The sequence below is a fragment of the Schistocerca cancellata genome, chromosome 5 (genome assembly GCF_023864275.1).
Source record: "Schistocerca cancellata isolate TAMUIC-IGC-003103 chromosome 5, iqSchCanc2.1, whole genome shotgun sequence".
Lineage (NCBI taxonomy): Eukaryota > Metazoa > Arthropoda > Insecta > Orthoptera > Acrididae > Schistocerca > Schistocerca cancellata.
In genome coordinates this window covers 213126442-213141749 of record NC_064630.1, presented here as the reverse complement: position 1 = coordinate 213141749, position 15308 = coordinate 213126442, and the positions used below count along the sequence as shown (strand labels likewise).

Below are 15308 nucleotides of genomic sequence, written 5' to 3'. Positions count from 1 at the left end.
GTGCAGCCCAGTCCATTACAGGCAGGTTATTGTCATGTAACCACTCTGCCACAGGCTGTGCTTTATAAACAGGTGCTCAACCGTGTTGAAAGATGAAATCACCATCCCCTGATTGCTCTTCAACAGTGGGAAGCAAGAAGGTGCTTAAAACATCAATGTAGGCTTGTGCTGTGATAGTACCATGCAAAACAATGAGGAGTGCAAGCCCCCTCCATGAAAAACATGACCACACCATAACACCACCGCCTCCGAATTTTGCTGTTTGCACTACGCACGCTGGCAGATGACTTTCACTGGGCATTCGCCATACCCACGCCCTGCCATCAGATCGCCACATTGTGTACCATGATTCGTCACTCCACACAACATTTTTCCATTGTTCAGTTGTCCAATGTTTACACTACTTACACCAAGTGAGGTGTCGTTTGGCATTTACCAGCATGATATGCGGCTTATGAGCAGCCGCTCGACCATGAAATCAAAGTTTACTCACCTTCCACCCAACCATCATAGTTCTGGCAGGGGATCCTTATGCAGTTTGGAATTCCTGTATAATGATCTGGATAGATGTCTGCCTATTACACATTACAAGCCTCTTCAACTGTCAACTGTCGGCAGTCTCTGTCGGTCAACAGACAACGTTGGCCTGTATGATTTTGTGTGTACGTGTCCCTTCACGTTTTCACTTCACTGCCACATCGGAAACAGTGGACCTAGGGATGTTGAGGAGTGTATGACACAAGTGACACTCAATCACCTGACAATGTTTGAAGTCCGTGAGTTCTGCGGAGCGCCCCATTCTGCTCTCTCACCATGTCTAATGACTACTGAGGTTGCTGATATGGAGTATCTGGCAGTCGGTGGCAGTACAATGCACCTAATATGGAAAAAGTATGTTTTTTGGGGTGTCCGGATACTTTTGATCACTTAGTGTACGTGGCTTCCAGCTTCAGAGATAAACCAATACTTGATATGTAACTAAAACAACTTTTCAGTATTTGAAATTAGATGTCGGATAATTTGCAGAGGGAGTGGCTAATTAGATATGTTTATAATTTTTAGCTGAATTGGTTGAGATTCCTAATTTCGTGTGTTTTGTTGTATGAGAGCATAATGAATACCTTTGCGCCACAGTGTAAGAACTCCACTCTAAATGCTAGACAAGGAGGCAAAGTGTACATCAAAATTGTTACTGTCTGATATTGTATTTATGTAAATCACGGTTGTGCTGAAACTGATTTTTTATTGTCAGCAACAAAACCATTAAGAAATAAATATATTGGGGAGCCAAGTGTAAGTATTCAAAGATCCTCAAAAAGGCTTCTGCAGGATTTGCGGTGGAGTAATTTTAACAGTTTCTTAATGGTTCCTTCTGCAGTATAAAGACAGTGTGACAAAGTAAAACTAGTCTGTAAAATATGTATAAGTCTGATGCAAATTATCCTTGTTAATGAACTGGAGAACTGGCTATTACAGAAAATGCTGTAAACATGATTTGGTGCACCAATCTGTCTTGTTACATTTGAGTGAGTGAGAGAAGCAGACGTGTTCAGTGACCAGCTGAATTCAAGACAAAATGGTGCTTACAGTAAAATAATGTGTGCTCATTGTTGAGTGTTTTGTGAAGCACAATTTGTGGAAAATGTGTTTGGCATTGTTTGCATAACAGTTTAGGACTAGGAGTGGTTTGACAAAACTTGCAGCAGAGTCTGCAATGCAAAACTTAGTGGATAAATGGCACGAAACATACTCAGTAGTGAATTGAAATCATAACTATCTGGAAATAGGCCAAATACCTGGAAACATTGCTTGAATGAAGGAAAGTTTGCACAAAGTCTGATGAACTCTGTGCTGTTTATTCCTACCAGTGGGAAGTAACAGATCATCGTGTAAAAAAAATTATAAAATATGACCTGCATTTGCACCTGTATCTTTACAAATTTACTGTATGGCATGAGTAAAAGCACCCAGATTTGCTTTGGCATCTGCAGTTGTGCCAGTGGTTTCTAAGTGAACTGGAATCAGGACTTTCGGACCTCAGTTTTTCAAGTCTTCAGATGAGGCCTCGTTCAGTCTGTCAGGGTATGTGAACTCGCTGCACATGTGCCATTAATGCATCAGAATATCCCCACCAGTGCCTGAAGAGCTGTTGCATAATCTCAAGCCTGATGTTTGCATGATAATAGGGTTCTTTCATGGAACTGTTAATGCTAACTTGTACATCCAGAGACTGTTTAATTCATACGTGGATCAACACAGAGATGATGAACAACTGTATGGATATTTTCAGCAAGACAGAACAGCTCACACTGCCTTGACAGCCTTCTCACAAGTGCCAAGGTGTTCAGTGAGGAGAGGACAATCACATTGTTCGCCTGATCTCTCTGTGATTTTTACCTGTTGGATTGAATTGAAGGGTCAGATGTTCTCAGATAATCTTCACACATAGGACGAGTTACAGCAAAAAATTGAAAATGCTGTTGCTGCACTCCCTGAGGCAGAGCTGACACACGAGTCTCATAGTTTGATAAATCTAGATCAAGGATCAGCAGCGGCAGTGTCCAACATCTTCAAGTTTTTGCATTTTAATCCTGTGTCAATCTTATTGTAAATATTTTAAAGCCAGTTTTATTTTGCCCACTCTGTATTTATTTACCCATAACTATATTGCTCCAGATGTAATACTGTAAGACAAACAAGGAGTGAAAATATGCAGAATAACGCAGCACCTCTGTATTTACATCAACACAGTGAGAGAAGCTTTTAAGGGCAAACATGCTGAATTAAGCTACTTGTTCAGTTTATCTTTGTTGACTCCATTTTAATTTGTTGTACCACTGGGCCTCAAGGAATTCTCCATCCATTGTTTTATTTAGTGCATGACCATTAATGTCTACTTCTGGTACTAGCAGGTAATTTATTAGTTTATGAAAACACATAGGAGTGAGATTAAGGCCTAAAATAGTTAGCTGTGAAGCAGCTGTAGGCCTGTTCACCTGTCATGTGATCTGTCTTTTGTAAGGTTGAGTGTGGCCCCTTCATTATAGCACGCATACGTCATCAGCAGTTTTTGAACCACCTTTTAACAGCACTGGAAGATCATTTCGGAACGTTAAGAAAAGATTGCACCCAGTACCGATCCATGTGGGACCCCACATAATGCTGCATAGTTGCGAGGTTAGTTTCACACCTGTAACATAGTCTGTCGTAAGACCCTTCTGCTTTTTACTATGAAGGTAGGTTCCATCTAAGTGAAGGGGTGCTTTTGATGCTATAATGCTTCATTTTGCCAAGTAAAATTTGTAATATACACACAGCATACCAACAAGATATTTTTTCTTGTTTGGCTATTGTAGGAATTTGTAACTGAGATCTAGTTTAAAGTTCTGTATAGATAATTGAGTAAGTGCTCTGATCTAGGCCCTTTTGTAAAAAAGCGTTTCAAAAGACTGGAAGGAGTGAAATAGGTCTGCGATTAGAGTTGGTTTACATATTGCTTGTGTTGTAGATATGTTACTGTAACAGATTTGAGGCTGTCAGGAAATATGCTCCAAGCTATTGATTGAATACCCAGAAAACTTCAGGGTAATCCTGTAAAGCCAGCACAGGATTGTGTTACCATGTTATTACCATGTTAAAACACCATCATAGACAGCAGTTTGCAAACCCCCTCCCCAGATTTAGTGGAGTCTTATCTTCATAACAGAAGGTGGAGAGTGCTATTGATGGATTGTGTCAAGGAAGGAATTAATCATTGAATTTTGTGCCCAGTGATATGAACTAGTCGCCGTTTATGGTAGAGCAATTTTCTGGAGGCCCAGTATTTCAGAAGAATTTTCAGTTACATAGCTTATTTTGAATGGCTGCTGTAGGTGAATAAGCACCAGTGTGGCTTTATCACTATTGCAGTGCTAAACAACGAGATCTAGTAGTGACTGTTCTGTTCCCCCAGTTAGTCTCCTGCACGTATCTCCATTATGCTCTGTGGAGTCGTAATCTCGAGATTTCAGTGAACCATCCACATTATGGCTATTTTTTTCTGTGAGAAATTCATCCATGAGAGCAATTTGACAGAACATAGTTAACTGCCTGTTTAGAGGAACTTTGATCCTGATCCTACTATAAATCTTAAAAATTGTACCTGTTTTTGCATTTTTATAGCTCTTGGTGTTAACAAAATTACTTCAAGCATCAACATAGCTGGGAAGCTTTTTTACACTGATTCAACATGATGATACCTCCTCACACCACAAAGCTACCATTGCCCAATTGTTTTCTTTCTGGATGTTCCTGTATTTTTACAGGTTTAAACTTTTGAGGGAGACCAAGAGATGAGTACACTAAGCAGATTCAGAAGGATGTAGGCTGCAGTAAGTACTGGGAGATGAAGAAGCTTGCAAAGGATAGAGTAGCATGGAGAACTGCATCAAACCAGTCTCAGGACTGAAGACCACAACAACAAACTTTTGCTCCAGATAAGTGTGTGATGGGAATTATTTTGCAGAGTGATGTGAGATTAATATGTGAAGAGTGTACTCCTTCATCTGTTCAAGCTTGAGTCTTGGTGCTGGGAATCTGCCAGAAAGAGATCTGCCTCTGTTCTAGTGAGATATGCACTGCCAGGGGCGCCGACTTATAAAAAATAATTGGGGGGGGGGGGCATACTGGGGATTTTGCTCTGGGAAACTTTTTTATTTTGTAGATGAAAAATAGTGAGTTTGAAAGTTTTTTAAGCATTTTAGAGTCATATGATCAACATTAGAACCCTGGAAACTGGGCTCTCAGTAACTCGACACTCTGGGAAACTCCACAAGCCTGACATTTTTTGGTAAAAAGCTAATTTAATTTACAGTAATAATCATGCTTATAGACTATTACAGAGCAGTGAATATATAGCTCTGAAAAGACTGAAATTATATTTAAATAAATCCTAAACTATCATTAAAGGAATAAAGCATAAAATATTGCTGGCACACAGTAATAGCACTTAGATTAATAAGTGAAATAGCTAATTTAAGCTTGCTTTGAATGAGGCTTAGGGTTAATTAAATAAAAACAATATCTCAAAGTTAATGCTTTTATAAAGTTAATACAGTATGCCCAATACTTTGTCTAAAAGTATGTGAACAGCAGGTTTTAATTGGATCTTACACCCTAAAAATATTTAAGTATTTGAAAATAACTAATACAGTACTATAGTAATACAGTACTAAACTAGTACTAATATTTCAAAACTGAAAATTTAACATTATGTATGTATTTAATTCTCTATTTTATAAAGATTTTTAATGTTGCTCTAAATGCCATTATTAGGGCTAGAGTGTGTTTAAAAAGGTGCAAATGTCGACTGTCTGACTGGATTATTGAATATGAAGTCGTTGATGACTGGTCAGATATCCAAAACATCTCAGTGGGCATGAAGAGCAACCAATTTGTTCAGACGTCTAAGGGTGCTAAGTGACCATTCTGCTGTTGCTGTCATGATTGGAATTACTTGGAGAAACTTAATGCACTTCACTACTTCACACAACATTTCTCCAATGGCAGGCTCTTGTGTAATGTACTTTCTTACATCACACATGTTTTTTAAGACCAGTTGTTTTTTATTAGTGATCTCGGTTAACATATTGAAGTGTAAGCACAGTCTCTCAGTGTCTAGATCATTTTTTAAAAACTCAGTTGATTTTTGCAAATTTGTTTCACCTCTGTTTACTAAAAGCAGGCACTCTTGTTAAACTGCAATGATCTGTGTGAGTCCAGTTGAAGCAAACCACTCAGTAATGCAAGATTGCACCGTTTCACAAACTTCGATGTAAATAGCTTTGTAGTATTCCTTTGGGGTTTTGAAAGTGTGCAGTGAGCTGGTTTCATTGTTTTCATACTTTGTAGGTATACTTAGATTCCGAGGAAGTGAAGGATCAATAACTTGTGAATGTTTTTCTTTTAAACACAATTCCCAAAAATTGTTCAAAACTACCACGCTTTCCATTCAATATACAAATCAAGCCCTCATATATTTTTTCCAGATCAGCAACACTTAGATGAGGGCATTGAATTTTGTTGTTGTCATTCTCTACTGTGTTCATTGCATGGCAATAAAGACGTAAAAAGAAATAAGTCTTGAATTGCAACATTGACTCAAGGTAGCCTGCACATTTGTAACTTGCCTCTGTTTTGTCCTCTGCGGAAAATGTTTAAAAAAACTCTTAAAAGCTCTTCAAAGTTTTTCAATATTCTCAAGATACTAGAAGCTTGCATAGTAAGAGTCGGGCAAAGGGGTCATAGAACAGCTTGGTCGTTGGTGCTCTCACAGCGTATGCTTCTGAAAAATCCCATCCTATTGTTGGATTCCCCTACGGTGTTTATTAAGTCCTTGGCTAAAGCCATAATATCCCTCATAGATGTAAGATGGCGGAGACTGTCCACAGCTACCAAGTCTAAACTGTGAGCAGTGCAGTGCATGCATATCCAAAATTAACTTTTTTAGTCCTTTGAACTTACCTCTCATATTCAAGGCACCATCATAGCACCGTCCTCTTAAGTTATCCATTGACAAATGAAGACGAGCAAAAATGTATTTTAAAATACTAAACAGAGTTTGTGATTCAATGTTGGGGATCTCATATAAGCCAATAAAGTCTTCGTTGATGATTAAGGAATCATCGACAGTTCGAATACAAAATGACAGTTGTTCGTGAAGTGCAGTCTCATTGTTTCATCAACCGTAATAGAAAAAAAATAAATAAGGGGGCAGATTATAAGTGTGCCCGCAGCACCGTAACACTATCATGATTCATCCCGCTCGTTTTCAGTTACCATGCTTACTACCGTAATAATTATTTGTTTTAACTCGTTACTGCCTGTATTTTAAAAGGTAAGTATCATCAAACAGGGAAAATAAATTCCAACATAATTTTGTGATTTTACAAAGCATAATATAAGTAATAATTTTTTTAAATTATTGGGGGGGGGGGGCGGCTCTGCCCTCCCCCCCACCCACCCCCCCACATGAATTTTTGAGGGGGCTCGGGCCTCCTCAGGCTCCATGGTGTGGGCGCCTGTGCGCACTGCAGATGTGCGTCTTTAGATCTCAGGGCACAGCTTGTCAAGGGACTTTTAATACAATACTCAGAAGTCATGAATGGAATACAAAATATAGCTCTAAGGATAGCAACATGCTGCATAGTTGAGATCTTAGTGGTAGACAGACAGTATAGTTATGTTGCTGTTGTTATTAGCTACTGATGCAGCAGCAGCTGCTACTGTTGAAGACATTTGTTTGTTAACTTTGGAGAAAAGACATTGTTCAGAAGTTTATTTACAAATTCAGTCCGATTATGTACCAGTATACTGCCCACCATCTCAACTATTGCCTTTCTTCTCTCCATTGTTTGTCATAAAACTTCAACTCTTGAGAAAGCTGTGACATCGACAGTCAGTTGTCTCACAGTTCAGGCTAGATCTTGGTCCGTTTAATAGTGCTCATTCTTGGTACTAGCTTACAAAAAAAGAGTTCCAGGACATGCAAACTGTTCTTTTGTTGGTCAGTAAAAGGGCAACCAAGAGTGTTAAAGCTATAAAATCGCGCCTCAATTGTCACTCAAACTGCAACCTGTGTATGGTTAGCTGTAAAGTATCCATGGTTTCTGCCTCTCAGTATGAATACAAGTCATATTTTTGTGAGATTACATTATCAACATTACCCAAAAATTACATTCTGTTTACAATTAAATTGCAGACATGGTTAAAATGTTTTTAATGCACGGTTTTTGTTGTTGCACCGTTTTTATTGTTGCCAATCTGAAGCAGGAACTCTACCAAACAGGTAGCATATTTATAGTTCACGGGGAAAATTGTGAAAATTATATATGATTATTTCTCACTTTTTCCACGCAATTTTCTATATTCCAAATAATACCTAATTTTTGGAGACTAGTTCATAAAGAGAGAATTGCCTCTGAAAATGAACAGGAAATTGTAGACAGTCAAGCACCCTCTGTACATTCATCACTCAGTTATACAGTCGCTGCTAGGACACCACTTCAGAAGGCTTGCCAAGAACGAAAGGCTTTGTAAATCTAGATACCCTTGCTTTATCGTGTCACGAAAGAAAGAACTGCATTGTGTCATCGGTTACATTTTTAAAGGTGGAAAATTGTACTAATGTCCATCAGAATGATTATTAGAGTATCATGCAAAAATTTGAGGAAGCAAATTGGTAGAGAACTTTTTGAGATTTTTGATAACAACATTAAACAACACTTCGTCCTATGTGGTAATGTAGCAGTGTGTGGGAATTAGAAATTATAGATTTCTAATACTCGCACAGTGCCCTTCTTCAACCAGTAAAGCCATTTGTGGGAACTACAAATACGGTTGCAAGTTCATACTGCAGAAATTTACCTTGTGCCTCTTTGTCATTTATGTATGGATTTTTTGTGACCATTTGCAAGCATTTTTAAGTATGGACCAAAAAATTCTACTCCAGAAAATAGTGTATCACACATGGTGAAAAAAACATTTTACACATACCTCTGAATTTATTGTGCCTCAAACTGTATACTTTGGAAGATATCTTACATCTTCAGATGTGCTTAGGTTTAATATATAGATTATTTTATTGATTGCATTGTCAAGTTACTTGGCTGTTGACAACATTTTGGCATTACAAGGCGTGACACTATCTGAAATATGTGATTATGTGAATATTGTCAGTGATGACATACCTCAACAGTGCATTAATGGGAATGGTCTAAAAACTTCACCTAACTGCATCTGAAGAGGGAAGAGTCTTCCTAAACACACAGTGTAAGGAATAAATCAGTTCATTCGCAAACTTTGAACATTTTACTACTGCTAACCCAGGTTGCCATGGTCATCACTATTCCATCTAAGGAGATGGATAAGTGTAAAATATAATGTAAATGACATCCCTTTAGCATGAGTGGAGTCTTATTGTCACACACAAAATATGGCTTCACATTAGCAATGTACACACTGGGGAATAGAATAGGGAACATAGAATATTGAATCTCTCAATATGTGGGACCGTGCCTATTTTCGTTCCTGAACTATCTAAATGACGTTCCAAAGGCTGTAAAGGTCTGTTTAAAATTTGCCAAGTCTGATGGTGATACAAGCAAACTTATCAAGGACCAAACCATCAATATACCAGACATGGGTATGTCAGAAGTTGGAAGAAATCAGTGAATGGATCACAGCAAACATTTGAAGTCTTAACCTTTTACCTCAACATGATTCACATTGTGCAGTTTCAGGCAACACTATTCTGGAATAATGCAGCTATCTTCAGTTAAGTTCAGCAATTCTTAGGTTCTTGACTGGAGATCAGAATAGAGTTGTGTGCTGTGATCGAAAGGTCATGTCACCAACAGACAAAAGGCGAGAAATTACAAATCCTTGCAAATTCAACATAAAATTCAAAGCTGACATATTATCTACTTCTTTTATTAGTTATTTAATTATCTGGATTTGGTCATGGAAAACATCTGTTAATGCCATTGCAAACAACAGTGTAAATTGTAGATTGAGACTATAAAAACCGAGTAGGTGTGTACCAGTAGATGTTTGTTTACACGTATGTACTACAAAATAAAAGATAAATAGTAGTTAATTACTCTAAATATGAAAGCAACAACATCTTTGAAATGTTCATTTTTTTACCATAAGCAGCAGGTCTTTTTCCAGCATGACAATTTTCCTGCTAATTTTATTTTGTCCATTTATAGCCTTTGTACACACAGACAGATTATTACACATTAGTGGTACTTAATTGTTAATACATAGTGAAGATGCACTTTTTGACAGCTGTTAGCTGCTGCTATTTTATACTGTAATTCATTCAACTTCATTGAAGGTTATCCACTGTGAATCGGTGCACAGAACATGATGAATGTGTGAACAGCTTTTATATTTTACTATATGCTGAGATCATCTATTTAAATGGTATTCCTTCTGATTTCAGATCAAAATGATGTCTTTATGCTGCAACCCTTCACCAGCAAAGACTTTGCAATACGCAGTCTCGCAGATAGAATTTCTGATTTGCAGCATCTTGTATATTTGTATCCTGACATTCCTAAGGACCAGGCATTTGGAAAATATTACACACCTTTTACAGGTGAGTTTAATTTTAATAGGATGAGAGTGTTTACAGAGGACACACAATTTCTCAACTTCCAGCGTGGTATCATTCTCATAATACATAGCCTATATTAAAACTGTGAGAATTGCCAAGCAAGATATATCGCAATATTTTAGAGACATACAACTTCATTATTAGAATTAATTGATGCTGAGAAGAATAATGACTTGTAAATGCATGAGTTAGCTATTCAATGTTTTGTCGATAATAATTGTGACCTCTTGCTATGATATTGAATGAGTCAGTGTTGCTGTTATAATCAGTGGAAAATGCGGTAACATGCTGATCATTTACATGATGTTTTTAAAGTGCTTTGTTGGTTTGTCATACAGTGATTTACACTTAACAGTGTTCAATTATTTCATATACCTCACTTTAAACACACACACACACACACACACACACACACACACACACACACACTGTATTACTTTATTATTCAGTCTGTGTTTTGTGGAACTCTTGATAGAGGAGACGAAGATGATGGTAGTGACTTCAGGTGGATTCCTCTCATCCGAGGGTCTAAGTGACCTACACTTCATTTTTATCCATCTTGAACCTGTCCCTACCTCCTATTAGTTCTGAAATGTCTGGTTAACCTCAACTACCTAAAACCTCCAGATCATTAGGTGATCAGTATCTTTTCCAACTCTTTCTGCCACATTGTGTATTAATTTATGTTACCCATGACAACCACAAAAAAGGGGTAAAAGTGCACTTCTTTGTTCTAAACCCAAAGAATTATCCGATCTGTTGACTCACCTCTTGCATTACTACATCTTTTACTTCCATGACATCTCTCTTTCACCATAGTAATTGCTTATTTTTGTGTGTCTTCCTTAACGTTTCCCTTGTAGTTGCCTTACTGCAAATATAAAGTATGTTGTTTTTCTGGCCTGAAGCCTCTGCATAATTCTTTAATTTTCTTCACAATTTTGTCCCTTACTCTCTTCCCTAGAATGTCTTCAAATATTTTGGCCCAATGCCAGTGTCACTTTTCTATAACTCCTAAATTCTCTCTTGTTTCCTTTTTTGAAGACAGTTATTCCTTTCTTTCAGGCTTCTGAGTTTGTCTTTCTGTCCAAACTATCCTCGTCACATGGCATAGCCATTACTTCCTAAGACTCCAGCAGCTCTTACCATTGCTGCCGTCATCTCATTTACACCTGATACTCCTTCTGCTTTTCATAGTGTACATAGCTGATTGTACTTATGCCCAGGTCAAATCCTTGATTGCTGTTCAGCACTTCATTGGGTCTCTCCTCATTGGCTATCCAGTCTCCATTTTAATGATCTTTGAAGTGTCTTTTCATGATCTTTGAAGTGTCTTTTCAACATTACTTTTAGTATTCATCATCATTTCATTACCATTTACATCCAGTTTTCACTCACACCTTACCTCTTTCCCTTTATCATACCATACAGTTAATGTTTATGTATTCCACAGATTGTAATTATGACCACTTATGATTATGCACAACAAATCAGCATTACAAACTATCCCATACAGTTAATGATTTGTGTCTTCAGCAGATTGTAATCATGATCACTCATGACGATATACAACAAATCAGTATTATAATATTAATACACTTCCTAGTGACAATTATGGTAGCGTTTCACGTTTGTCTTAAATTATGGTGTATCCTTATTTTGTTATTAACAATTAATGATTTACAATAGCTTTGTGCAATTCATTTTGGAGTGGAAGGAGACTTGAAGCAAATGTGATTCCTGTTCAGTTTTAAGTTAATTTTAGTATCTATTAAATTCTGTACATCACTAGGTTGGTGGTCAAAGATTTTTGTGCCCGAATACCTCACTCCTTTATATAACAATGAAAATAATCAATTATTTATAATATAATGTAACTGGATAGATAAAATATCTACTCACCAAGCAGCGGCAGTAGAATACATACACACAAAAAGGTTTAACTTGTGCAAGCTTCCGGAGCCAGAGCCTCCTTCTGGCAGAAGAGTTGAAGGGGAAGGAAGAGGGGCGAAGGAAAAGGACTGGAGAGGTTTAGGAAAAGGGGTACTGTTTATTAGGTCTCCCCTGACTCGGGGTTCTGTTGGCTTTTCCGAACAGTGCTGTTTTATCAGTCTGTCCAGCCTACTACGTCTGACATCTGTAGTGAGGGGTGACCGCCCAATCCTGTGATGTCTGGATGTGATTTCATGTTGGTTTCACCATGTGTTGAAGACACTCACCATGGCAGTCCTCAAACACGTATCAAGTCCTGCAGTTTCCGAAACGCTCGTGCCTGGCCTCCGGGCCATCACAATCTGCCCTCCGTCAAACTCAGATGAGTTACGCACTTTCCCCATTCTACAGGTGGACAGAATGCTCACTGATACTGCATGCACTGTGCTTATGTGTGACTAACAGTCATTCCTCACCAGATAACACTGCTGTTGCCTGGACAGGTTTATGCTGATAGTAGGTTGGTGGTTATAATGTTCTAACTGGTCAGTGTATTATCCTTATTACTTGCTGCTTCGCAACAAACTTTTTTCCCTGTCTGTCAGATTACCCCAGAATATGATGTCATAAGAGATTAGTGAATGAAAATAGAAAAGTAGGTAACTTTTTTGACATTTTCATCTCCAAAATCTAATATTATTCATGATGCAAAACTTACAGAGCTTAAACGTTGAAAAGTTCCATAACATGTGATATCCATTTCAGGTTCATATCAATATAAACACTTGAGAATAGCAATAATGGAAAATTTGTGGATCAAAAATTACATAAAATAACACAGAAACTAATAGATGACAGCTAACACTAGCTTTTGAGCTCTTGCTTTTTTTCGAGTAACAGTACATTCATTTTTTCACACAACCACACAGACACCAAAATGAACATACTCATGGTGTGTGAATGTGTGTACTCTTACTAGAAAAAGAGCAAGAGTTCAAACATTGCAGTAGAGTTGGCACATGCTGATCCTTGAAAATTGCAGTAGGCTGGACTCAACAGCTTCATGTGTGTATTGCAACCAGTCATGTAAAGCGATTTTGTAAACATCTCTATGGCAATGACTCAGTGTTGTTGCAGCTCTATAGACAACTACTCTGTTCACCTGCAGTTGTTTGAGCTTCTCACCTGAAAGGTGACAACAGTTAACACAACAGTTAACACTACAGTCAAAGAAGCTTAAGCAAATCCCTGGTAACTGGCAGTGCGCCAGTTACCAGGGATTTGCTTAAGCTTCTTTGACTGTAGTGTTAACTGTTGTCTATTATGTGTTTCCGTGTGTCATGCACCATATGGAAGTATTCGGATGTATTATTTCTAGTTGTGGGGGCAGGCTTTGTGCAGTACTCAGTTGTGTGTATTTTGTTTTATCAGGCTTCAGTGACAGTGCATTTGCTGAGAAACTAATTAGTTTTCAGTAAAATATTCTTAATGTTTTCAAGTGTTGAAGTTTCTCCATTAGATTTGGTTTACAATAATTAAATTGTCAACAAAAAGAACTACATTGCTTCATGGATATATGATGTTGGATCATTTATATGTAACAAAAACAACAGTGAACCCTCTTGTGGGTATTATTCCCCATTCTGAAAACGCTATTTTATTTTGTATCCTCGTTGGATTTCTTAATGTGCCACTCTTCATCCATTTAATTAGGTAGAGTGTAAACGAGTTGCCAATAAAACCTCTGATATCATAATATTTGAGCTTCATTAGGAGACTATTGTGAACAATCAAATGCTCTGATAAGTCACAGAAAACATCAACTGGCAAAATTTTGTCACTTACATTTTGTGTGATCTGATTTGTGAACTGAAGAATAGCATTTGAAATCTAAACTGGGACTAAACAAAAAATATTCATTTTTTGAAAATATGATGTAATTGGATAGATAGAAATCTACTCAGCAAGCACAGCAGCTGGAGGGAACACATACAAAGGCTAAAGAAACATGCAGGCTTACAGAGCCAGTGGCTCCTTCTTCTGGCAGTAGGGTTGAAGGGGAAGAAAGTGGGATGAAGGAAAAGGGGGGCTGGTTAGGAAATCAGGTGAGTTCAGGAAAGTCACATGGAACCCTGTGTCAGGAGAGACTTCCTTCTCTTCCCATACAGTAAGTCTACTTCGACCCAAGGTTCTGTGCGATTTTCCCGAATTCTCCCCATTTCCTAAAACTCGCCATTCCTTTTCCTTCATCCCTCTTCTTTCCTGTCAACCTTTCTCCTGGCAGGAGCCACTGGCTCCGAAAAATTGAAACTAAGTTTCTCTTTCATTGAGAGAGGTGCACTGTGATTCTCGCATACATAAACTTTCCCAATACTTGTGAGGAGGAGGTAAGTGGTAGTACCAGTTGGTATTTATTAATATCTGTTCTTACTTCTTTTCTTATAAATGGGTCTGATATCTTCAGTCTGTCTGGAAATAGCGCCTATGGTAACTATGTATTGCCTGTGTGACTGAATACATTCCAAAGAACTGGATTTTAGTGCTTTGAGATATTATTAATTCTTGGTTTTTAGTTTTAAGTAAGTTAATTACATTATTAATTTATTAGGCAGAGCATGTATATTAGATTGCATCCTGCATGTGTTGTATTGCTTTATCCCATGAATTGTCCGTGCCAATCTTCTGAGCTACTTCCAGGAAGTTATTGTGAAATATGTTGGCTACCTGACTGCTATCATATTTCATTTGACTGTTTTCTTAATCTTTCATTCCTTAACTGATTTCTCAGTTTTCCTTTTAACTATTTGCCATATAGATTTAATTTAGTTACCTGAATCATTAATTTCAGACGTTATGCATATTTTTTTTAAATTTTGTAATCACTTTCCTTAAGGCAGCACAACATTTCCTTTAAAATGGAATTGGCCCTACTTCTTTGTTTGTCCTGACCATTTCACACAGTTCTCTTTATGTTGCACATATATTTTGACTAGTGACCCATCCTGGCTTCCCATGGGTAGCACTAAACTCTGTGGCTAAGTGATTTGTGTGTTGTTGTGGGCAACAATAATGTACACAAACTTTCCTCATGAATCTATCTATTAGTGAAAACCATACCAAAATCCTTAGAGATATTCCTGAGATTTGCCTCAACACACAGACAGAAACTGCTGCATGGTACTTTAATTTATGATATGTGTATAAATATCTTATTAAT

The 15308-nt window shown here is 37.6% G+C and overlaps 1 protein-coding gene across 5 annotated transcripts in view; it reads left to right on the top strand.

Annotated features, from left to right (window-relative positions):
* LOC126188977 (signal transducer and activator of transcription 5B) overlaps positions 1–15308 on the top strand; it is a 135015-nt gene that overhangs the window by 94567 nt on the left and 25140 nt on the right. For all 5 annotated transcript variants that reach the window (XM_049930764.1, XM_049930762.1, XM_049930761.1 and 2 more), the window contains one exon: positions 9986–10141. In XM_049930764.1, coding sequence (XP_049786721.1) covers positions 9986–10141 — 156 coding nt within the window. The remainder of the gene's footprint in view (positions 1–9985; positions 10142–15308) is intronic.